General features: G+C 44.6%; 2 protein-coding genes across 6 annotated transcripts in view; one reads left to right on the forward strand and one right to left on the reverse strand.

Moving 5' to 3' along the window:
- SNX3 (sorting nexin 3) overlaps positions 1–18,866 on the reverse strand; it is a 37,229-nt gene extending 18,363 nt beyond the window's left edge. Inside the window, exon 1 of one of the 5 annotated variants that reach the window (XM_040983862.1) lies at positions 18,422–18,866. In XM_040983862.1, coding sequence (XP_040839796.1) covers positions 18,422–18,583 — 162 coding nt within the window. In that variant the 5' untranslated portion in view covers positions 18,584–18,866. The remainder of the gene's footprint in view (positions 1–18,421) is intronic. The other 4 variants (XM_040983861.1, XM_040983860.1, XM_040983859.1 and 1 more) reach the window with 4 other exon arrangements.
- Positions 18,867–22,269: 3,403 nt separating this feature from the next.
- AFG1L (AFG1 like ATPase) overlaps positions 22,270–25,552 on the forward strand; it is a 194,666-nt gene continuing 191,383 nt past the window's right edge. Inside the window, exon 1 of the mRNA XM_040983866.1 lies at positions 22,270–22,334. The gene's annotated coding sequence lies outside the window, so the exon portion shown is untranslated. The remainder of the gene's footprint in view (positions 22,335–25,552) is intronic.

Here is a 25,552-nt window from a genome sequence, read left to right on the forward strand (position 1 = left end):
TAAGTGTGTGACATGAACAGCAGGTGGCCAAGCACTTGGGCCATCTTCTGCTGTTTTTCTGGAGTGTTTACAGGGTCCTGGATCAGAAGTGGAGCAATCAGAACTCAAACCAGCACTTGTGGGATATGTGCTCTCAGAGTGCAGCAGCTTAACACACCGTGCCACAACAGCTGTCACTCCATGAACTTTTAAAAACATGTTCACAAAAAAGGTCATTCTCAACTTCTAGTTAACAGCTAAACCCAAGTTCATGGACAAAAATATTTGAGCAATATGTCATTTTCCTAGATGTTTTAAATATCCTCATGGTAGTCACAGTATCTTGGTTTATAACGAGGTATTCTTGGGAAGGATTTTGTTTTTGTATTATCCATGTAAATGAGGGATTATAGTTAAGTGATTTGTAAACAATCAGTTACAAAAACTGGCAGTACAACTCAGCCACCCCCTCTAAACATACGCACACATACACTCCAATTTTTTTATACTCTAAACAAAGTTCTAAAATAACGTAAGACTCAGCTATTCTTTCCACAATAAATGACATGATAAACCTCTAAGGATAGACACTAGAAAACAGTATGTCATCTAAAAACAAAAGAAGGGAATGGACAGGTTTTTTTCAAAGCATGTAATTGTACCTGGAAACTATACATAAAAAAAACAACAACACGAAAAGGATACTGAATGAGTCTTAATTCTCTAAAACATGAGTGATACATATATTAATAGACTTCTTTCTCTTTCAGGAAGTGATTAGCTATAAAAAGAGCAACCAGACAATGACATTAAATACTATACACATGCGTGCTTAAACATTTGCAGACTGACAGTGGTGCCATTGCAATACTTTGTTCCTTTCACAAAGTCCCACAAAGAGTAATTACTGTTATAATAGCTTGACAGTACTCAAGTCAATAACAGAAATCTATTAGAAACAGAAAATAACTCTTTGTCTAAGAATTCTCATCATAAACCCTGCCTAACAGTACAAGTCAGCAGAGGAACTGCAACTTGCCATCAAAGGCTTCCAGACATTTAGTTTGGCACAATTTAAAATATTTTCAAGCTAGGGGCCAGTGTTACAGTGCAACAAGTTAAATTGTCGCCCAATAACACCAGCATCACATACAGGTGCAAGCTATAAGTTTTGGACGCTCCATTTCCCATCCAGTTTCCTGCTAATGTGCCTGGAAAAGCAGAAGATGGCCCAAGTCCCTAGACCCTACATTTGCATAGGAGACCCAGAAGAAGCTCCTGGTTCCTGGCTTAGCTCTAAGTTATTGCAGCCACTTGGGGAGCAAACCAGTGGATAGAAGACCCCTCTCTCTTTCAAAAAAATAAAAATGAATCTTAATTTTTTTCAAGGAACACACCATCTCTGTTGGGGGTCACCAGATGTGAGGTGGGACGGGGGAACATGGCACTCCGCTGTTTCGGGCTCTTCTCCCAGTACTCCAATTCCAGTCTTCTTCGTGCCCATACTTCTACGCCTTGCTGAGATATAGTTTGTAAGGAAAGAAAATCACTTCAGATCCTTCACCAACACTTCCAAACTTTGCTAGGAAGAATGGTGAATGAAGTATTTGAGTTATGCCATTCATAAATACTAATTATGAAGCATTACAGGCTATTAAGTTCATGCTACTGAGACTGTCATTAAGTATAAAGCCTAAGACACTAAATTAGGAATCTACTGTAGGGACAGGTACTTGGTGAAGCAATTAAGTATTTATTTGGGTTATTCACATCCTACATCAGAGTGTCTGAGTCCAAATCCCGGCTAATGCACACTCTAGGAGGTAGGAGGTGATGGCTCAAGTAGCTTTATCCTTGCCACTCACAGGAGGGGCTTAGATCGAGTTCCTGACTCACAGAATTCAGCCTCCCCCAGCCTCAAATGTTGCAGGCATTTAGGGAATAAATTAATGGGAAATTTAGTTCACTGCCTTTCAAATTAAATAAAGTTTTAAGAACAATTAATTTAAAGTTTAAAATAAAAAAAGAACTGACTGTGACCGCTGCACCCTGGGGTACACGGACCCGGTCCCTGGCTTAGCTGGTCTGTAACACAGGTAAGCACTGGAAGAGGAGACCAAAGCGGACTGTGTGTCACAGCAGACAGGCCAGGGCAGAGAGGATTGTCGGGGAAGCTTCTGTAACATATATGTACATGCAACCTAAGGGTACTATTTACTGCTGTTTACACCAAAAGTGCTCAAGCTGTGCTGTTCACCTTTGAGGATGAAGAGTTCATAGTCTCTGTTTCTCCACTGGCCTAAGAAGTTTAAGGTTACATTCATTAACACTGAACTTCAGACACAAGGTTCAGACTGCTCCATTACTTTTTATGGAAGTTACTGACACATTGCACTGTTGAAGAAAAAAGTGCAAGCAAATACGAGTATAATTCAGTATTTGCTTTGTACCGGGATAGTTGATTTAGCATAATAGGAGCTAATCACCAATTTGACAGCATTTCTCATTCCTGGAGGTAACAAGAAACAAATCCATTAATCAACCTGATCTGGGTTCAATTCTTCCTCTAGAAAATATTAACAGTATACCAACTTACTTTCTCTAAATCTGAGCCTTATCATTTTATTTATTTTTTTATTTTTTTTTAAAGATTTATTTTTTTTATTATTTTTTCATTGGAAAGGCGGATATACAGAGAGGAGAGACAGAGAGGAAGATCTTCCGTCCGATGATTCACTCCCCAAGTGAGCGCAACGGGCCGATACTATGCCGATCCGAAGCCAGGAGCCTCTTCCGGGTCTCCCACGCGGGTGCAGGGTCCCAAAGCTTTGGGCCGTCCTCGACTGCTTTCCCAGGCCACAGGCAGGGAGCTGGAAGGGAAGCGGGGCTGCCGGGATTAGAACCAGCGCCCATATGGGATCCCGGGCGTGCAAGGCGAGGACCTTTAACCACTTGCGCCACCGTGCCGGGCCCTCATTTTATTTATTTTAAAAAGACCTATTTATTTGAAAGACAGAGTGACAGAGATGGAGAGAGAGAAATCTCTGTCCACTAGTTCATTCCCTAAACAACTGCGATTGGTCGGCAATGATCAGGAGTGGGTGAAGCCAAAGCCAGGAGTCAGCAACTCTCCCAGGGTCTCTCACACGGGTGGCAGGAGGCCAAACACAGGGCCACCTTCTGCTGTCCCAGGCACACTGGTAGGGATGGGACTAGAACTGGTGCCCTGATACGGGATGCTGGTGTTGCAACTGATATAACGTAATCTACTAAAATACCAGCTCTGTGAGTTTCATCATTTTTAAAATGAAAATACTGCCCGTAATTAAAGGAACTATTACTACCTCCCACAGCTTATCAGTTTGCATGTTTACTGTATGGCAAATGCCATACTTTCTGTCACAGTTTATTCTCACAATTTACTTTTTGGCTGAAGGAATGCAGAGAAGTAATTTGTTCAAGGTCACAGGCGTATTGACAGATTCTGTCCATTGACGCCAAAATCCAAGTTCTGAAGGCATCCTGTAGTTACAAGTACGTGACTCAGAGCAGAGATTAAATAGATAAAGCTTTAAAACTACACTAAAATGACATCTGAGAAGCATTTTCCTCCTGGCTGTTATGAAAAGCCATCTTTGCCACGTTCCTGGACGGGCTCCCCACATAGCAGCTGTGGTCACCCTGAAGTTCTGCTCGCCCTGAACTCTGCAGCATCAGCTCACAGGTGTCCCACAGGCCATAAGCACCATCTCCAAGATCAACACCCAGGACTTAGAGGAGGAAGTTGTGGGGAGAACCGAAGAGTCACTAATGAGGACACTAATGACGAAAATGGGGAGGAGGCAAAGACTGAGGTATAAAGAAGGGGAGGAACAGGTGGAGGAAGAATAGGGTGATGGGGAGGAGAAGAATGGAGATGAAGATGAGATGGCTGGGGGGAGTTACAGGCAAACTGGCAGGTGAAGATGAGGAGGATGGCAATGTTGACACCAAGAAATAGAAAATTGTTGAGGATGATCAGACAGCAAAAAGGGTAAAATCCAAACCAAAAGGCCAACTGCCAGTATGGGAAGTGCCACCAGCAGATAATATATGCTCTCCACCACATAATGGGAATTTGTAATAGGAGAGGAAAAAAGAATCAAAATGACTATTGAACCACAGTGATGCTAGCCCTCAATGAGCTAATCCTCCACCTGCAAGCTCCGAAATCCCATATGGGCGCTTGTTCCTGTCCCACCTACTCCACTTCCCATCCAGCTCCCTGCTTGTGGCCTGGGAAATCAGCAGAGGATGGCCCATAAGCCTTGGGATTCTGTACCTTTGTAGGAGACCCTAAAGAATCTCCTGAAAGAAGCTCCTGGCTTTGAACAGGCCCAGCTCTGGTTGCTATGGCCACTTGGGGAGTGAACCAGTGGATGGAAGATTTCTCTCTCTGTAAATTCGCTTTTCTAATAAAAACAAATCTTAAAAGAACTAAGACTCTTGAACGGCAGAGTTACAGAGGAGAGATCTACCATGGGCTGGTACACTCCCCAAACACCACAATGTCGGGGGTGGGCCAGGCCGGAGCCAGCAGGTTCTTTTGGGTGTCCCCTGTGGCTGGCAAGGACCCAGGCACTCAGGCCATCCTCTGCTGCTTTCCCAGGAGCATTAGCAGGGAGCTGGATAAGAAGTGGAGCAGCCAGGACTGGAACGTGCCCTCATGGGATGACAATTTAACACAGCTGCAGGGAGCAGCTTACGCCCAGCACACAGCACGGTGCCTTTCCAGGTGTCTTGAAAAGGACAACGTATGGAAAGAGGACATCTTGGATACAGAGCTTGTTCCTTCCCCAAGACTGTGACTTTCAAAGACAACCCTGTCCTCACCGCCTCTCATCTTTGATAAAGAGTCTATATTTTAACCTGATATATATAATGATTAAAACATTCAAAAGGAAAAAGTGCATTTTTAATACAGTGCATTTTTAATACTTTATGTTTACATACATTATTAGGGGGCCACCACTTTTTTTCTGCTTTCCCAGGCCACAAGTAGGGAGCTGGATGGGAAGTGGAGCTGCCGGGATTAGAACCAGTGCCCATATGGGATCCCAGCACGTTCAAGGCAAGGACCCTAGCCACTAGGTCACGCCACCGGGCCCTCGGGCCACCACTTTTAATGGCCACTTTTAAAGACCAAGCCAGTCTTTGGAGCATCCCCTGACTTCTGCTTTACTTTGTTTTGATCATGGTCACTACAACCTCAAAGGAGGAAGAAAAAAAAAAAAAACTAGTTTTCCCCTCCAAAAACAAGTAAGTGATGTCATTCTGAGCATTTCAGTGACCGTTTGTGTATACATATACGTGCACTATAAGTAGCTGTACCTTATAACCTGCATGAGATGGCTAAAAAGGCCAGAGACAAAAGCTTTTTGTCCATTTTTATCTATAAAGTTGCTGTTTATGTTTTGCTGTTTGATGTATGTGTGAAATAATGTCCAACAATAAACTGGAATTTTTTTCTTTAAAAATTCCAACAATTATGTTAAAAATATTTTTAAAAGTTTAAATGCTGCATAAAGAGTGTTCTTGACTAACAGTAAGTTGTCATTAAAAGCTTAGTAATATAAGAGGCTGGCAGCATTGCACAACAGGTTAAACCTCTACCTGCGGCACTGGCAACCCAACTGGGTGCCAACTCAAGTCCTGGCTGCTCTACTTCTAACACAGCTCCCCGACAGTGGCCTGGAAAAGCAGCATACTATGGCACAAGTTCTTGCTCCGGGCCTTGGACTGACACAGCTCCAGCTATTAGGCCATTTGAAGAGTGAACCAGCTAAAGGGAGATCTTAATCTCTTTGCCACTCCTTCTTTCTGTAAATCTGCCTTTGAATAAAAAAAAATACATCTTTAAAAAGCTTGTTAATATCAATAAATAGGGCCGGGCACAATAGCATAGTGGTTAAGGCCCTTGCCTTGCATGCACCGGGATCATATATGGTCGCCGGTTCTAATCCCGGCAGCCCAGCTTCCCTTCCAGCTCCCTCCCTGTGGCCTGGGAAAGCATTTGAGGACGGTCCAAGGCCTTGGGACCCTGCACCTGTGTGGGAGACCTGGAAGAGCTCCTGGCTTAGGATTGGCTCAGCTCTAGCTGTTGTGGTCACTTGGGAAGTGAATCATCGGACAGATCTTCCTCTCTGTCTCTCCTTCTCTTTAATGCTGCCCTTCAAATGAAATAAACAAATAAATCTTTGAAAAGAGACACACAGTTGGGCCCAACATGGTAGTGTAGTGGTTAAAGTCCACGCCTTGCATGCTCGAGATTCCATATGGTCGCCAGTTATAATCCTGGAGGCCCTGCTTCCCATCCAGCTCCCTGCTTATGGCCAGGGAAAGCAGTGGAGGATGGCCCAAAGCCTTGGGACCCTGCACCCACGTGGGACCCAGAAGAGCTTCTGACTCCTGGCTTCAGATTAGCTTAGCTCCAGCCATTGAGGTCACTTGGGGAGTGAATCATTGGACAGAAGATCTCCCTCTCTGTCTCTCCTCCTCTCTGTATATCTGCCTTACAGTAAAAATAAATAAATCTTTAAAAAAAAAAAAGAAAAAGAAAGAAAAGAGATACATGGTGAAATTTCAAAGTAAGGTTAACAGTGAAGAAGGACATTGTATTTTCTGAAAATGACCCTAAGAGTGCTGAATGGTATGGGCATTGTAGTGCAGGAGTTTAAATGCAGACTTTAATCATATCCCGTCGTGCCTGAACTGCATATGGACTTCTCTGCTGCCAATCCAGCTTCATGAGAATGCGCTTAGGGGGAGCACATTACGAGTCCAGCGCCTGGAGTCCTGCCACCTCTCAGACCTGGCTTTGTGGGCACTGGGGGATTGAACCAGCAGAAGAAAGGTCCCCCAGCCTCTGCCTCTCCTTCTCTGTTGCACTCCCCTTCAAACAGTTAAAAAATAATAAGCATTTTTTAAAATAATGGAATGGCAGTGTTCTATTGCATGGCAAGGCAACTACAGATCACAATTCATAGTTCAAAAAAGCTTGAAGGAAGGAATTCTGATTATTTTCATCATAAATGATGTATGAGAAGACAAAAATGCTTACCCTGATTTAAACATTACCCAATGTACACAGGCATTAAAATATTTTTTGTGTCAGTACCAGATTGAAGATATTAAATGAAATAAATAGAGAAGGCCAAGTTGTGGTGAAGTGAGTTAAGCCACTGCCAGCTTCCCATAAGCATGCCCATAGTGGTTACCAGGATGCGCAAAGGGGAGAGGTAGGCAGGCAAAGGAGGGGGAAGATGGAAAAGCGGATGGTTAATGGGACAGTGGCGGTGTGTGTCTGCCATTTAAACACATTAAACCATCAAAAGGAAGGAAAAAAAAAAAAGATGTGTTGAAACAATTCAAACAATCTTTACACAAAAGGATCTGTCAACAAGAACTGAAATCAGGAAGTTACAAAAACGGAACTTCTCGGAGGCATTTCAAGAAGCGACAACGGAGGTTATTTCTGCTCTGCAGCTCGCGCAGGATGGCCAACCCTGAGTCCTTGACAACTTCAGGTGTTCCAGAACATGCATGTTCTTGTGCATACTCATGACAAAAACGATTCATAAAAATGCTTTCAATTCTAGGGCCCGCTGGTGAGGCCTAGCAGCTAAATCCTCGCCTTGACTGCGCCGGGATCCCGTATAGGCTCCGGTTCTAATCCCGGCAGCTCCATTTTCCATCTAGCTCCCTGCTTGTGGCCTGGGAAAACAGTTGAGCACGGCCAGAGGCCTTGGGACTCTGCACCCGCGTGGGAGACCGGGAGGAAGTTCCTGGCTCCTGGCTTCAGATTGGCATAGCAGTGGCCGTTGCACTCACTTGGGGAGTGAACCATCGGATCGAAGATCTTCCTCTCTGTCTCGCCTCCTCTATGTATGTCTTTGTAATGAAAATAAATAAATCTTTTTTAAAAATGCCTTCAATTCTAAATATCCATGCTGGGTTACCTTAGGTTTGTCTATATGAGAACTTATGTTGCGAACTTTTACAGTTTATTCTTTCCCTTTCTGTATATTGTGTATTCTGATGGCTGATGTCATCAAACTTTGAGATGACAGACGTAAAACAAATAAAAACCCTTGTCAACAAGCCAGGCGTTAACTGTGCTGTCACGCGGACAGACACACTAGGAGTGCAGCAGGGGTGAAGCCAGGCCGGTGGCCGCACAGCTGCGCTGCTGTGACGCTGCTCGCATTCATGGGGGGTGTGTGCTCACAGAAGAGGAAGGGGTGCACATGCCTGGTGAAGACACAGGCCTCTTGCTCTTACCACACCCACTCGTTCTCTTTTTTACTGACTAAAAGTATTCATTGATACAGAAAACATAATTTTTTTAAAAGATCTATTTATTTTTATTGGAAAGTCAGATATACAGAGAGGAGGAAAAAGAGAAAGAGGAAAATCTCATTCGGCTGATTGACTCCCAAGTGGTTGCCAACAGCCAGAGCTGAGCTGATCTGAAACCAGGAGCCTCTTCCAGGTCTCCCACGTGGGTGCAAGGTGCCAAGGCTTTGGGCCTTCACTGCTTCCCCAGGCCATAGGCACAGGAGGGTGGATGGGAAGAGAGGTCGTCAAGACATGAACTGGCATCCATATGGGATCCCAGAGCATTCAAGATGAGGACTTTAGCGACTAGGCTACTGCTTCAGGCCTCAGAAAACATAATTTTAAGATCACACTTTACACACAAAGAACCTTTGAGGAGGTGGGACAGGAAGGGAACTAGGAAGCAATTCCTCTTCCCCTGTCAGTATAGAAGCAGAAGAGGAAGTCACTTTGAGACCCTGAGCTGACAGTTCTAGAGAGGGCCTAAGCTTGTGCGCAGAGGTAAAAGCAGATCCAACAGATACCCATCCAAAAACAGGCACTTTCAGATTTTTAACATCTAACATGGACAGGACTGAAAGGAATTAAAATACTGTCCATTGTGAGAGGAGCCACTGACCCTCATCTTGGCTCACTGTAGCTAAGCTGCAGTCTAATACAAGACTATAGCCTATAAGCTTATATTTAATTTCCCAACATAATAAAATATTCTGGTCAAGACAGTAAGTTTTTATTCTTTGGCTAAGCAATGTTTTCTCCTTTATCTTGATCTGTATGTTCAAGTCAGTCTTCCCGTGGTTTGTGGTACAGTCAGGGCAAGCTGACTAGGGGATGCTTAAACCAAGACAGAGTAAAGCCAGACTAATCAGAGCAACTCAGGTGGAAAGCTCTTGCATGGGACACTGGTCCCTTCACATCCCAGCAATCCTGAATATTCCAGAGAAGCAGATATCAGGCATAGTCACGAATGACAAGTCTTAACACATCAACTTCAATTCAAGGAAACCGAACTAACACAATTCCTGTGGTTTTAATAGAACACTTCAATTGAAACAGCCATGGGTGGCCACTGGCTACAGTATTTAGAAAATTTTAATGGAAAACAGATCAATGAACATATTCCCTCTAAACAATCAAAGAACTAAATTCAAAATGGATGGCCTACTCCAATCTTTAAAGCTTTTCTTAATTTTATGAATGTTTTCTCAGATTCTAAGTGATTTATAAATCTGCGTCTACAATGTAATCCCCGCCCTTTATTTTGCCAGTTGGAGACAAGATACTGATCTTCCATCCACTGATCCCTCAGATAAATGCAATGTCCAGGGCTGGGCTAGGCTGAAGCCAAGAACCAGGAACTTTGTCCAGATCTCCCAAGTGGGTGGCAGGACCATAAACGTTTGAGCCATTTTCCGCTGTTTGTTCCAGACCATCAACAGGGAGCTGGATGGGAAGTGGAGCAGCCAGGACATGAACTGGCACCCATAATGGGATGCTGGTGCCACAGGCAGAGGCTTTTACCTGCTATATCACAGCACCAGCCCCTTTCCTTTTTTTTAAGACTAACTTACTATCTAACTTAATAACTTACTAAGTTAACTTACTTAACCTAATAAGTTACACATAGAGAAGGAGATTCAGAAAAAAGAGATGTTCCATGCACTGTTTCACTCCCCAGTGCCTGGCTGGGCCTAGGTCAGGCACTAGGGCTTCTTGGAGGTATCAGTTGCTTTCCCAGGCCATCAGCAGAGAGCTCGATTGGAAATGGAGCAGCCGGGACTCGAACCAGGCCACGTAATATGGCAACAATGCAGGTAATGGCTTTTTCCGCTGAGCCACATCATCTTACCTATGGTATTTTATTATGTTTTATCTTTAATTTCTGACTCTTTTTAAAACAAATTATTCTTAATTATTTTAAGTGACTGAAATTATAGTGAAGATGTCAACTAAACACAAACTAAAAAGTCATTTGACGTTAGAAAAAAAAAACTACTCATATATTTAATATAATGTCTCAGATATCAAAACAAATTTTAGATAATGGGACTTGAGAGTCTTCAGTTGCAAAAGCCAAGGGACTGGCAGATAGGGAGGGAGGGCCCGAGGCCTCCGGCAGCTTTGCAACCACACGCCTTAACTGTACCCCAAGGGCACCAGTGGCAAAGGCAATGCCTTGCCTGCCTTGGCCACAAGACCAAGGTATGCCTCCAAAAAAGGCTGGTGAAGACACTACCAAGCTTTCTGGGAACCGGAAGAGCCTGAGGGTCAGAGGGCCCCAATTCAGTGGCAAATCCTGCCTCTGCCCTCATCATCAAACCCTCAAGGAAGCACCAAGAGAGAAAGAAAAACATCCAACTCGGTAGAAATCTTCCCTTTGAGGAGTCTGACAACATTACCCAACAGAAGTGGCACTGACCTTCAACCAGAGAATTTTCTCACCACTGAGGAGATCCTAGGGACTTCCCAGTCTGTGAACTGTCACCATGACATCATAGAAGACCAACAGAGGATTTGTAGAATGTCTGGCTGATCACAGGTCTGGGAACACAATGAGGGGGATGGAGACAACAGGGACGCCGTGCACTTGGCCTGCTAGTTAGGCAGCTGGTTAAGATGTCCGCATTCTGCGCCAAGAGTGCCTGGACTCGAGCCCCAAGTCTGTTACTGACTCCAGTTTCTTGCTGCTGTACACCAAGAGAGGCTGCCAGGAATGGCTTAATTCGCTAGTTCCTTGCCACCCATACAGGGCACCTAGACTGAATTCCTGCCTCCTGGCTTTGGCCCACTACTTCAGTTTTGTCACTGCTCCTGGCACCTGGCTTCAGATCAGCACAGCTCTAGTCATTGCAACTACTTGGGGAGTGAATCATGGATGGAAGATCTTCTCTGTCTTTTCTTCTCTCTGTACATCTGACTTTGCAATAAAAATAAATCTTAAAAAAAGAAAGAAAAAGTAGTGTCTAACATTTCATTCACTCAGCAACGGGTCTATGCATTAATAATATCCTCTTCAGGGCTGAAGTTCGGCTAGCACGCTGTATCAGCATGCCTGACGAAGCTCCAGCTCCTCCATTTCCAATCTAGAGGGGAGCGGGAAAGAGGAGGATGGGGGAAGAGACAGGGAGAGAGAGTTGGGTGCTCATCCACTGGTTTACCCTCCCAGTGCCTGCCTTGACCAGGGCAGGCCTGGAGTCAGGAACCAGAAAGCAAGCTGGGTCCCCCAGATGGGTGACAGTGACCCTGACTACCTGGGCCATGACCACAGAGTTAAAGGGTCTACATTAGGTGTGGGCAGCTAGTGTTGGGGGCGGCAGCTTGGAATCGCACCCAGGCGTACTGACACGGGATGCATTTCCAGTATCTCATTATTTCAGTGCCTCATAAACAAGCTTCAGGCCAGAGATTGGGAATTTTTTTTTCCAACATCATCTTTACTTCTTAAATTTTACTTAAAGATTTAATTTGAAAGTTACAAGGAGAGGAGAAAGAGATCTTTCATCCACTTGTTCATTTCTTAGATAACTGCAAAGGCCAGCGCTTCACCAGGCGCTTTTTCTAGGACTCCCATGTCGATACAGAGGCCCGGTGCTCTTCCCAGGCCACAGCAGAGAGCCTGGATGGGAAGCGGAGCAGCAGGGACACAAGCTGGCTCCCACAGAAGGATGTCTGTGTCGCAGGCAGTGGCTTTACCCTCTACATCACAATGTCAGCCCCCAGGAAATTTTTTCCTAAAAACAGATATTAAATGTTTTAGGTTACTGAACTACTCAATTCTGCTTGATACTATGGGCACAATATAGTACAAACACCAAAGAACCTAACAACAGTCCAGTACTTGAGGGAGTGACAACCATGATGACCAAAGTGAGAAGTAGAGGAAAACCTGTATTATATGGAATCACCAGGGTGGCTGAAAACTACTCATGGTTAGACTTTGCTCTTTAAACTAAACTGTAGACAACTGGGCCCAGAGTCATAGCTCAGTAGCTAAATTCTCGCCTTGTACATGCCAGGCGCTGGTTTAATCCTGGCTGCTCCACTTCCCATCCAGCTCCCTGCTTGTGGCTTGGTAAAGCAGCAGAGGATGACCCAAAGCCTGGGGACCCTGCACCCGAATGAAAGACCTGGAAGAAGTTCCTGGCTCCTGGTTTTGAATCAGCTCAGCTCCAGCCATTGTGGCCACTTGTGGGAGTGAACCAGTGCATGGAGTATCGATCTTTCTCTGTCTCTCCTTCTATGACTCTGATCTGCCTTTTCAATAAAATTTAATCTTCAAAAAAATATATAAAAAAATTAAAGAAACAAAACTTTGGAGAATGGCAATATTTATAAAATACAGGTTCCTTTCTTCAATGAACAAACATTCTGTCTTCTGGCTTCCTTCCACGATTGTGCTCAGACTTATCTGCACACTGTCCACGCCTGCCCCTTTTCTAAGGCGAAGTGTAGAAGCTGGCATGCCTTCAGCTCACACTTAAATCTCTGCCCTTCAAAAACAGTTTCCTCTCTGACAAATATCACTGCTTTTCTCTTGCTGTCAAGATCTGCTATTTTTTGGTTTTGTCGCATATACCGACTACAATTTTAGAATCTGCTTTTTTTTAAACCTCATGCAGGTTTCCAGTCGTCGTGACTGTTTTTCTCGTTATTCCTCAGTGAGAGAGAACACAGTGCAGCCTTGCTGTAGATCCGTAATGCCCTTACTGGAATGCTTTTTAAATTAGCCACTGCCCAAATATGACCTCATTTCAATTTTTAAAATACCACAATAGTTTCAAAAGCTGCTCAGGCAATCTGAATGTTTAGTGAGGGTGAAAGAAAAATGATTGGTTCCTAAGCTCAGAAGATTGATTTACATCACATTTTAACCATTTAATAGCCGTGACCTGGGAACTTTCCTAAATTTTGTTTATCACAGAGCAATGTGAGGCATTGCGTTAGGGTGACTTAACAGTCATATCCTCTAGGAGCTTACAACAGAAAATACAGGAATCGCAGAAAGCCACAGAGAAGCAAACAATTCCAACAGAGCTACCAGGACATGAAGGAAGCACAGGGATCGGCAAGCCCGAGTGCTGAAAGCTCAGTACAGCCCTGCTGCCAGGTAAGATTGTTAAGGGAAGCCCACTGCCAACAAAGCAGAAGTGCCCGCCAAGGCCTGCATGTAACAGAACTCAGCCTGGTCAGCAGGACTAAAGCACAAAACCAGTAAGGCCCAAGAGATAAGGACCCACAGCAATTTCAGCTTCTTTACCTGCAAAAACAGGGATACTATATCCTCTATTCGGTTACCTGGACCGTGGAATTATACACACACAATACATATACACATACACTTAACATGATGCCTTGCACAGAACAGGTACTCAGGTGAAAGATTTCTTTACTATTCAGTTTTAACATCTACAGAAAAAGAGCCTGACTTACAGGCACCCCTAGAGAATCACTAACACGCCTTCCTGTCGAGGTCACACCTCATCAGAGCATTCAGTTTAATGCTGAGCTTGCTCTTCATTCCCCTGGGTGCATCTTACCTGTGCTGAATCACGGGGCTGAAGTCAGCTCCCAGGTGACAAGGCTGGCATTTCCTTCAAAGGGTCAGACACTGGAAAGGGCCCCACCACTTGGTTACTGTAACACAGACCTGAAAGTACGCTTGACTTTTTTCTGGCTTTAATTAATCGGGCTGCAGATGCTGACCTATTCAAACCTAGGCTTAAACACTGGTTGACATCAATTAGATAACTTGGTTGAGAGAAAATCACCTGCACCTTGGCTCTGTGACAGGTGAAAATAAGTACAAAGTTCCTAAGAACCTGAAAGAACAGAACAGCTACGTTTGTACTCATTTCAATTCTTTTATAATTTTATAACTCATTTATAACTCATTTATAATTCTTTTCATTTTACTTGAAACAAGGAGAAGGCTACCTGGTGTGATAGTCTCGTGGCTAAAGTTCTCACCTTACACGTGCCGGTTCTAATCCCAGCAGCCCTGCTTCCCATCCAGCTCCCTACTTGTGACCTGGGAAAGCAGCTGAGGACAGCCCAAAGCCTTGGCACCCTGCACCTACATGGTAAACCCAGAAGAGGCTCCAGGCTCCTGGCTTTGGATCACAGCACAGCTCCAGCTGTCGCAGCCATTTGGGGAGTGAATCATCTGTCAGAAGATCTTCCTCTCTGTCTCTCCTCCTTTCTGTATATCTGATTTTCCAATAAAAATAAATAATAATAATTTTTAAAAAAACTCAAAAAGGCTAAGACAGCTTCTTGTCACAATATACTTGCCTCAGTGAAAGTGCATTTCCAGTCCAAGTTTTTTTTTTTTTAATTTACTCATTTTTATTGGAAAGGCAAATTTCACAGAGAGAACAGAAAGATCCTCCATCCACTGGTTCACGCCCTAAGCGGCCGTAACGGCCAGAGCTGAGCTGATCTAAAGCCAGGAGCCAGGAGCTTAGTCCCATGTGGGTGCAGGGTCCCAAAGCTTTGGGCCATCCTCTACTGCTTTTCCTGGCCATAAACAGGGAGCTGGATGGGAAGTGGAGCAGCTGGGACACGAACCAGCACCCACATGGGACCCTAACACCTGAAGGGGGAGGATTAGCCACTAAGCCATCAAACAGGACCCAAACATGTTTCTTGAAAATGAAACCTTTTAATGTTGGTAATTGAACTGCATATTAAAACAGAAAATGTCTCTGGGGGCCCGGCACAATAGCGTAATGGTTAAGGTCCTCACCTTGAGCGTGCCGGGGTCCCATATGGGCGCCAGTTCTAATCCTGGTAGCTCTACTTCCTGTCCGGCTCCCTGCTGGTGGCCTGGGAGGCCAGTCGAGGACGGCCCAGGACCTTGAGACCCTGCACCAGCATGGGAGACACAGAGGGGGTTCCTGGTTCCCGGCTTTGGATCGGGGCATCCTCTCTGTATATCTGACTTTGTAATAAAAATAAATAAATAAATAAATCTTTTTTAAAAATCTAAAAAAAAAAAAAAAAGAAAATGTCTCTGGGCTGAGACTTTTTATTTAGAAGACACACGTTGGGCCGGGCTCAGTAGTCTAGTGGCTAGAGAGTCCTCACCTAGCACAGGATGGACACCAGTTCATGTCCTGGCTGTTCCACTTCCCATCCAGCTCCCTGTGGTGGTGGCTGCGGAAAGCAGTCAAGGACGGCCCAAAGCCTTGTGTCCCTGTACCTGCGTGGCTTTGGATCAGCTCAGCTCCAGCTGTTGCGGCTACTTGGGGAGTGAACTAGTGGATGGAAGATCTTTTTTTCCTTTCTGTAAATCTGACTTTCCAATAAAAATAAATAAATCTTAAAAAAAATAAAAAAGACACTTGTTTTCAGAAAAATCTAACCTGTGTGTGTGTGTCTGTCAGTGCTCACGAGGTTGATGTGTATTATCTCAGTTCTGGGAGTGAAGTACAACCCTCAGCAAGCCTATTCCACAGAGGGGAAGTGGAGCCCTGCCTCTGCTAGTAAATGATGTATTTAAACTCTTTGAACTCAGAACTATACCAGAGCTCAAGAATGCGCCTTACCTTCAGTCCTGCTCAAAACAGTCATGTCAAGGTACAATAGATCTTAATTAATTAAAAATATCGGAAGATTAAAGTTACAACAGACACTTCGAAAACGGTGACTAAATTTCCCTTCTCCAGTCTTCCCTTTAATACGCCAAAATAATCCTAGCCCCTGAGCTTTCCTAAACCTTTAATCACTGATGGTGCTCTGTGCTGTACCTAGCCATTAGAACAATTTAAAAAAACATGAACACTGTGCCAATTATCTTCAACAGCCCAGAGATATCAATCAAGTGATCCTAACAGTCCTAAACACCACCCTCAGACCAAAAGAGAAATGGAGATTGGGAAACTTGCATTCTAAAGTGCTGCCATCCAGACAAAATTACCCTGTGAATTAGAGTAATTTCAATCAGATCCTGTAAAATTGAACATTTTTCTCAAAACCAGAATTACAGAGTAACTATTAAATTTGTTTAAGGGCTCAAAGCCTGGAACAGAAAATGGTTTTCTCTGTGGCAAATTCGATAGCAAAAGGCAGGAAGCAGGAGCTAAGGAGAGGAGCAACAGTTTAGGAAAGTAGCAATAAATAAAATTACAAAACGATTAACCTATTCATCTACCTTAAGATCTCAAAAACCACATACTGCTGAAATAAGGCCTAATGTCTTACTCTCCCGTGGGGGCCTGAGATTTCAGCTAACCCTGCTGCATGTTCAAGGTGCCTCCAAGGCATTTCAGAAGTGTTAAAAATTCACTTGTATTTTCATACAGGACAACTGGATTTATGACTGTAACAGTCTTTAAAAACCAATGGTTTGCGTAAAAATACAAACCAGGAGTGGTTCTCATTCTCTAGATCATAAATCACTCTTAAAAAGGATTATTTTCTCTAATGCACAAATGACATCATCATAAACAATTTGAGCATCACAAAAGATAAACTATCTGGTAAATAACAGATATATAAAAAAGGAAAGGCTTAAATCACCACTCAAGAATCTATTTAAATATAACCCACTCAGCAAGATAAACACCAAGTTATTGAAGTGGAGGAAGTGGAGGGAGGAGATTCCATTCAGTTGCGTGACAGGAAGCTGCCAGCCAGGGAAGTTCAGACACAGGAATACCAGTTTTGTTTCAGCACAAGAATAAAGGGAAAACAGTGGTGAGAGAGGGCCAAAGAGGAAGATCTTTTTAGCGAACAATCTGCTATATATTAAAGACAATCCAAAAGCATTAAAAAAAAAAAACCCTCACTTTTTCATGAATTTCATGTACAAATGTACTTCCTAGGCAGACTGGAGCCTGGGCTGGCAGCTTCCCTGCTTCCCTATAGTAAGAAAGTGTCAGGGTGACTGACAACAGTCCATCACCTTCAAAATAAATTTTGATGATTAGCCTTTTTTTAAAAAAAAATCAATATTTTTAAGAGGAACATTAAGTTTCACAACAATGTGAATATACTTAACACTAGACATTTCAAAATGGGTAGGGTGGCAAATGGGTGGGTTTATTTATTTATTTATTTGCCATACACACAAATGAGTAAGTTGAGAAATCATTCCATTCAAATGTTGATAGTAGCTTGTTACATAAATCTTGAGTACCCTAACGCAAATAATCTTTCGCTTATTTTTTTTTTTAAACACAGTAACTTGTGGTTGTCTTTAACGGCTAGGTTATTTCTATGTATAGGTAACTGATCTTGAAAGATCCCTTCCACATACTTGGGCAAGGTCTGTAGAGTGAAAATGAAGAACTCTTCCCAATTAGCATCTTTCAAATCCTCCGGAAGACTCCCGCCCAACCAATACCAGCTGTGAAATTCTAAGTTGTGTGTGTGTGTCAACTTCAGCTGAGTCCTTCACTCCGCGAAGTGAAAATCTCGAAATTAAGAGAGTTAAGATTCCCCAAACCAACAAGCATATCTTTAACGCGCTTGTCACACTGGACAGCGAAGGAGGGACGCCTCCCCACATCCTAGCCTTTAGCACCACTGTGGTCACCGTGCTGAGTCCTTTCCAAAGGCCTTGTGGGCGCTGCCATTAGGTTCCACCCTAAGACTCCACAGGGCACGGCTTAGGAGGGCGGCAAGCCGGCTTTGGCAGCCCAGGGGGAAGCCTCCTGGCGAAGAACCTCGGAAAGCTCCAACTTTGCGCAGACACCCTTCCCTGCGACAGGCGATGTTCTCGAAAGATCTACTGCCTTCCCAACTCAAATGTCATTGCCAGATCAGCTGCCTTAAGGGCTGGCGGCGCTCAGCCCACGCCCTCTTCTTCCAGCACCTCGTTCAGGGGCCAGCGCCGGGTTCGCCCCGCAGCCACCTCCCCACCCCCAGCCCCCACAAACCAGCAGCGGCTCTGGCTCACGACCCCAGCCTGGCCACAGGGCTGCCCGGCCGAGTCCGCAGGCGGGAGGGACAGGGGGAGGGATCGCCGGGCCTGGGCGATGGGGAAACCCGATCCGCTGAGGGGAGCAGCAGGGGCGGGCGGGCGGAGCCTTTCCAAGGGGTCCGGGGGCAAAGACGGCCTCACCTTGACTCTGATTTCGTAGGTGGTGAAGCGGCCGCGGCCGACCCCCACGGTCTGGGGGTTGCTCACGTCGATCTCGAGGAAGTTGCTGGGCGGCCCGTAGGCGTCATTCAGGTTCTGCGGCTTCGTGATCAGCCGTCGGGTGTCCGCCACGGTCTCCGCCATTTCGCTGTAGCCGCCGCGGGCTCCCTCCGCCCCCTGCGCCTGGCGCCGCCGCTGCCGCCCGCTGCGGGGACACGGGGCTCGCGCGCTGCGGTCGCGAGGGAACGAGCACGTAGGGCGGGCGTCCTCCCCGACGCGCCAAGCCCCTCCCCACGCCCCTCGGGTTTCCGCCTCTCGGAATCCCAAGGGACAAACAGCTGACTCGCCGCGAAGCCGCGCCCCGCGGCCGGGAGGCCCAGCGGAGACAGGAAGGGGCTCTGTGGGCGCGGACCTGAGCCTCGGCGGGCTCACGCGATCTGTGACCGGCGGCGGGGGCCAGCCGGACTACAATGCCCATGATGCAGCGGGCGAGCGTGGCGTCACCAGGCGGTGGCTGAGAGGCCAGGCGCCCGGGGGCGGGCGCTCCCTGTGTGTCGGCGTCGGGCTAGGCCAGACTGGGCTTCAGCCCCCACAGGAAGTTTTCACCGGTTGCTTTTGGGGTTGCGAGACAAGATTAAACGACAAGCCTGGAGGGGAAAAAATCTGCCTCTACTTTAGGCCAGTCTAACCGCTCTCATATTGAGCACATGAAATTGTCTTTCTAGATAGCCTTTTAAACATTAAAGCAAATAATGATTTTAACCTTAGCCGGGGTTTCACCAGACATATTTCTGGTAAATTGAAGGCGGTCAGTGAGGGAGAGGAAGCCTGGCGACGGCCTAGCAGGATAACTGTGGGTAAATTCTCACCTTACATCCACCATGATCCCATATGGGCACCAATTCGTGCCCTGGCTGCTCCACTTCCCATCCAGCTCCCTGCCTGTGACCTGGGAAAGCAGTCAAGGACGGCCCAAAGCTTTGGGACCCTGCACCCGCATAGAAGATTCGGAGGAAGCTTCTGGCTTTGGATTGGCTCAGCCTTGGCCGTTATGGCCGCTTAGGGAGTGAGCCAGAGGATGGAAGAACTTTCTCTCCTTCTCTCTTTATATTTGCCTTTCCAATAAAATAAATATTAAAAATTTTTTTTAACCTGGCAAGATTATGGCGCTGATATCAGTTTTTGGAGACCGATCTGCCTGATAAAACCACAAGAAGCTGACAGGCTGAAAGCTGCCTAGAAAAGCCTATGTCTGGAAGATCTTTCTGGTTTCCTTATTTGCCACAAAGTTCCTTTTGTTTGTTCAGTGGTAACTATGTCCCTACAACACTTCAAACACAACTCAGAAAAGTTTTATAAAAAAGAACAAGACAATCAGATCCCAGTTCATCTCTCCCGGTCCAAGAGGAAAGGCAGATTTTGAACTTCGACTACCTAAGATGATTTTCCAGCTCTGCCTTGTAGCCATGTCATCATGAGTGACATCTTAATATGGTAAGTATCACTAACTTCATTTGATCTGCCCCTCCTGGAAAGTTTTCCAGATCAACAGCAGCTATTCTTTTTCTAAGAAAAAAGAGAGAGAGAAGGAAGAAAAGAAGGAAAGGAAAAAAGAAAAGAAAAGGGCCTGGCACCATAGCTTAGCGACTAGATCCTTGCCTTGACTACGCTGAGATCCCGTGTGGGCGCTGGTTCATGTTCCAACTGCTCCACTTTCCATCCAGCTCCCCACTTGTGGCATGGGAAGGCAGTGGAGAACAGCCCAAAGCCTTAGGACCCTGTGCCCCTGTGGGAGACCTGGGGGCTTCCTGGCTTCTGGCTTCTGATCCCCTCAGCTCCAGCCCACTGCAACCATTTGAGGGTGGGCCAGCAGATGAGTATCTTTCTGTGTTGCCTTCTTTCTCTGAATGTCTACTTTTCTAAGAAGGATAAATGAATCTTTTGGAAAAAAATTATTCATTTTTATTGGAAAGGCAGAGTTAGAGAGAAGTTATATCTGCTATTTCACTCTCCAAATGGCCTCAACTGTAGGAGTTAGGCTGGTCTGAAGCCTAAAGCTTCTTCCAGGTCTCCCTGTGGGTGCAGGAATCCAAGGCCCTGAGCCATCTTCTGCTGCTTTCCCAGGCCCTAAGTAGGAAGCTGGGCCGGGAAAGCTGGATAAGAACCAGTGTGCTTATGGGATACAGATACGGGACCAGTCTGGATGCCCATGACCATGATGTACATTTGGTGGGGATGTCTGTGTTTATCTTACTTGGATTTTGTTTAGGTTTATAGATGTGTGGGTTAAAGATCTTAATCATATTGGGGGACTTTCAATGATTATTTACTGATTTTATATTAGCCTTTTAAAAATATATATATATACATATATATATATATTATTTTTGTGTTTCAAAAGCAGGTTTACAGAGAAAGAAGAAGAGGCATAGAGAAAGAGATCTTCCATTAGCTGGTTCACTCCAGTGTCTGGAGCTGAGCTGATCTAAAGTCAGGAGCCAGGAGCCTCCACTGGGTCTCCCATGTAGGTGCAAAGTCCCAAGGCTTTACACCATCCTCCACTGCTTTCTCAGGTCACAAGCACGGATCCTGATGGGAAGCATAGCCACCAGGACCCAAACCAGTGCCTATGCAGGGTTTCAGGAGCATGCAAGGGGAGGATGCAGCCACTGGGCCATCACACCGAGCCCATATTACTAAGATTTTAATGTCAATTTATTAGTCTTCAGGAGTATTCTTTATGCAGCATTTAAACTTTTTAAAATATTTTAAACTTAAGTGTTGAAAAATTTTAAAGAAAAAAACAAAAATCTGGTTTACTGAGAAACAAAATAGTTTCATCGTCAAACAGGACAGAAAAACCCAACAGGTTCATAAGCAAATAGGGAAAAAAATCTTTTATCTTTGGCTTTTTTAAATCATCGCGTGCAAACTTATAAAGTACAGCTACTGATATGATAGTACAAGTAAGTATGTACACAAAAAAAATTTACTGGAATGCTCAGCATGAGACAATTTTAGAAAAAAACAAGGATTTTGCTTCTCCCTCCTTTGAGGTTATAGCAAGCTTGGTCAAATTAAAGTCAGAAATAAGAGGGGGCCCTGACGCGATAGTGTAGTGGTTAAAGTCCTTGCCTTGAACGCGCCGGGATCCCATATGGGTGCCGGTTCTAATCCCAGTGGCCCTGCTTCCCATCCAGCTCCCTGCTTGTGGCCTGGGAAAGCAGTCGAGGATGACCCAAAGCCTTGGGACCCTGCACCCGCGTGGGAGACCTGAAGGAAGTCCCTGGCTCCTGGTTTCGGATTGGCTCAGTACCAGCCATTGTGGTCACTTGGGGAGTGAATCATCAGACAGAAGATCCTCCTCTCTGTATAGCCACCTTTTAAATAAAAATAAATAAATCTTAAAAAAAAAAAAAAAGAAGAAGAAGAAGAAGTAAAAGGGTGCTCCCAAAACTGGTTTGGTCATCCTAAGGTCATTAAAAGTTGTAGAGTCTTCATGAGTGGCTTCTCCCTTTGTCTCTTCCTTTCCCCCAGGGACAAGAAACAGCAGCAGCAAATTTGGAAGCAAGGAGTTCACCCAATTTTCCCTAACCCTATATTCTTCCCACTCTGATCAACTCTGCAATCATTATTTTAAAAAATAAAGCAAAAACAAAAAAAGTGGTGGACTCTTAACAGCCAGAACACAAACTCCAGCCCTTATGGGATGTTGGCAAGGCTTTAGCCTGCTACCGTCAGTAATGATCCCAACAGTCATAATTCTTAGTAACACTTTGCAAGTTTGTAATAACAAAATTATATAACATATATTAATGATGTAGATTATTTTCCAGCAAAGTCAATGCACAATGGATATGTATTGAAGGCCTAAATGTGTTTTTCATCTACAAATGTAAGTGTAAGTCTATGGTCTACCTGGAAGATTTGATTGTACTTACCAATATGATTGATATTATGAAGAAAAGAAAACTTGGTGATACAGCAGACAAAGACAAGCTTATTAGATGCTATAATGAGAGAAGTTCAGTATATTTCTCTTTCAAAATAGTGTCTTTCTCTTTCAAAGAAACAGATTTCTTGGCTTGAAAGAAACCAAGTGGGAACTGGTTTGAGCCCAGCAGTAACCTGAACAAATGAGTTAACTGAAGTGTGGTTTGTGAGAGCTGAGAGAATCCGTGCATTGTGATGTCATTCGTGACTCTCCCACAAAGCGACAAGTCTTATGGAAGCTCTGTCTCCTTCCTTGGAGGCATCTAGGACAGCAATAACAAACACCTATGTAAGGGAGGGGGCTACAAAAGGATGTCAGCCCAGCAATGTTGTACAGTCAGTCAGCTAGATCTTATTGTAAAACTCAGGGGGGAAAGGAATTTAACATTTTAGGGACTAAAATTGTTTTTTCTGGGGCCGGCACAGTGACTTAACAAGCTAATCTTCCTCCTGCAGGTACTAATAGCCCATATGGGTACTAGTTTATGTCCCGTCTGCTCCACTTCCCATCCAGCTTCCTGCTTGCGGCTTGAGAAAGCAATAGAGGATGGCTCAAGTCCTTGGCCATTTGGGGAGTGAGCCAGTGGCTGGAAGATCTTTATCTCTCCTTCTCTCTGTAAACCTGTCGTTCCAGTTTAAAAATAACAATAATAATAAAATGTAAAAAAAATTAGTTCACTCCCCAATGGCCCACAACAGCCAAAGCTGAGCCTGGCTGAAGCCAGGGTTCTCTCACTTTGGGCAGGGAAGAGCCAAGTACTTTGAGCTGTTGTCTGTTTCTTCGTAGGGTATCTGCTGACAATATTGCTGTCCACAATGACATGAACAATACTGGAGAGATTGAGAAAGTCAGAGATGAGACAGGCAAAAGCTAAAGACTGTGAAAACAAGGAGCCAGAAGGAAAGGCCTAAGAGGCAGAACTGGGAAGCCTCCCTTCACTAAGTAAGGGAGGTCGACTGAGAAGGCTCGATGTCAAACCTTGTTTTGAGCTGCTTTGGGAAGTCCAATAACGGGAATTGATGTGGCACAAACTTTGGAAGCTACAACCCATACCGATGTTTATCAGCCAATGCTTGATGTTCAGGAAGCAACAGTGTGACCAAGCACGGAAGTCAGTACATGATTGTCTGAAGGAAGTTCTTAAAACACACAGGTCTGAAGCCTTGGACCATTGCCCGTTGGCACACCCTCACCTGTGGGCCTCAATCTTGGTCGTGGACTCTTGCCCACTTATAGACCATTGCCCACAGAGGTAGACCTCAGTCTCTCGTACCAGCAGTCGGTGAACTCAAGATTCTAGGCGCAGTCTTTCCTGCTCTTCCTTGCTTGTCATGCTGTCTTCTTGTTTGTGGCAAGCAAGAGTTGAACAGCTGAATTAGAAGCAGAGGCAGGTCACAACTCCAGGCAACTTAATGTGGAATGTGGCATCTCAAGAGACAACCTAGCTCTGCCACAATGTCTACCCCATTTATTTATTTATATATTTATATGAAAGAGTTACAGAGAGAAAGAATGATTTTTCCATACCCTGGTTTGCTTCCTAAATGACTGCAATAACCACAATTGAGCCAATTTGAAGTCAGAAGCTGGAGCTTTCTCCAGATCCCCTATATGAGTGCTGGTATCCAAGCAATTGGGCAATCTTCGACTGCTTTCCCAGGTGCATTAGCAGGGATCTGGGTTGAAAGTGGAGCAGCTAGGACTGAACCAGCACCTATATGGAATGCTGTTGTGCAGGCAGAGAGTGGTTTTATCCACAATGCCACCATGCCAGCCCCTGGTATATGCTTATTTAAATTTTACTTATTCTGAGTGCATTTGAGCATCTTTTCATATTTAAAGTATGATAAAGTCATATATCCTTTTTTTGGTAACCTTTTACAAATTCTTTGTTCCTTTCCCCCCTTTTTAAAATTTATTTTTATTGGAAAGACAGATTTACAGAGAGAATCAGAGACAGAAAGATCTTCCATCTTCTAGCTCACTCTGCAAGTGGCCGCAGTGGTCAGAACTAAGCCAATCTGAAGCCAGGAGCCAGGAGCTTATTCTGGGTCTCCCACATGGGTGTAGGGTCCCAAGGCTTTGGGCCATCCTTGACTGCTTTCCCAGACCACAAGTGGGGAACTGGATGGGAAGTAGGACCACTGGGAATAGAACTGGCACCCATATGGGATCACAGCACATACAAGGTGAGGACCTTAACAAATAGGCTACCATGCCAGACCCTCCTCTCCTCCTTTTTTAAAAATTGTGATTCTTTCTGGTGAGATATTAGAATATATTAAATATAAATTGGGTGGGCAGTGTGGCACAGTGTGATAAGTCATCGATTGGCATGCCCATGTCAGAGTGCCTGGTTTGTGTTCTGACTGCTATGCTTCTAAATCCAGCTTCCTGCGAATGAGCCTGGAAAGGTAGGCAATGATGGCTCATTGGAGGTCCAGCTGGAGTTCCTACTTCCAGCTGTTGTGCGGTTTGTATAGTAAGCCAATGATAGGAAAATCTCTGTCCCTCTTTCTGTTACTCTGGCTTTTAAGTAAATCTTTTAAAAAATATATACATAATAAACCTTTTGTGTTATAGAAATCAGATAATCTCATTGCTTTAATTGATTACATTGCTAACAGTTGTTTTTCAGACATTTTGTAATTTTTATATAGTTGGTTTTATTGCTCTTTTATAACCTCTAAGCTTTGAATTATTACTGGAAAAATAATTGTGATCCTTTGTAAGATGGTGAGGAATGTTTTTATTCAAGCTTTTTGGAGTTAGGGATCATGATTATTTCATTCAGGGACAGATAATGGGGTCAAAAAGCATACAGTAAAAACAAAGTGGAGATTTATAGCCAAGGGGAAGGATGGGAGGAGTCAGTGGATGGAGAGGTAACAGCAATAACAACAAAGGCATAGGGATTCTTGCTAAACCGAGTTAACAAGAGTCTTACTAAGGGCCAACCAAGGATTTCGGTGGTAAAAAATTTTGTTTATTTATCTGGAAGGCAAATTTGCAGAGAGAAGGAGATAGAGTGGTCTTCCATCCATTCACTCCCCCAAATGGCCACAAAGGTCAAATCTGAGCCAATCCAAAGCTGAGAGTCCAGAGCTTCTTCCAGGTCT

Source organism: Ochotona curzoniae, unplaced genomic scaffold (assembly GCF_017591425.1).
Source record: "Ochotona curzoniae isolate NIBS_2020 unplaced genomic scaffold, NIBS_Ocur_1.0 contig_3819, whole genome shotgun sequence".
Lineage (NCBI taxonomy): Eukaryota > Metazoa > Chordata > Mammalia > Lagomorpha > Ochotonidae > Ochotona > Ochotona curzoniae.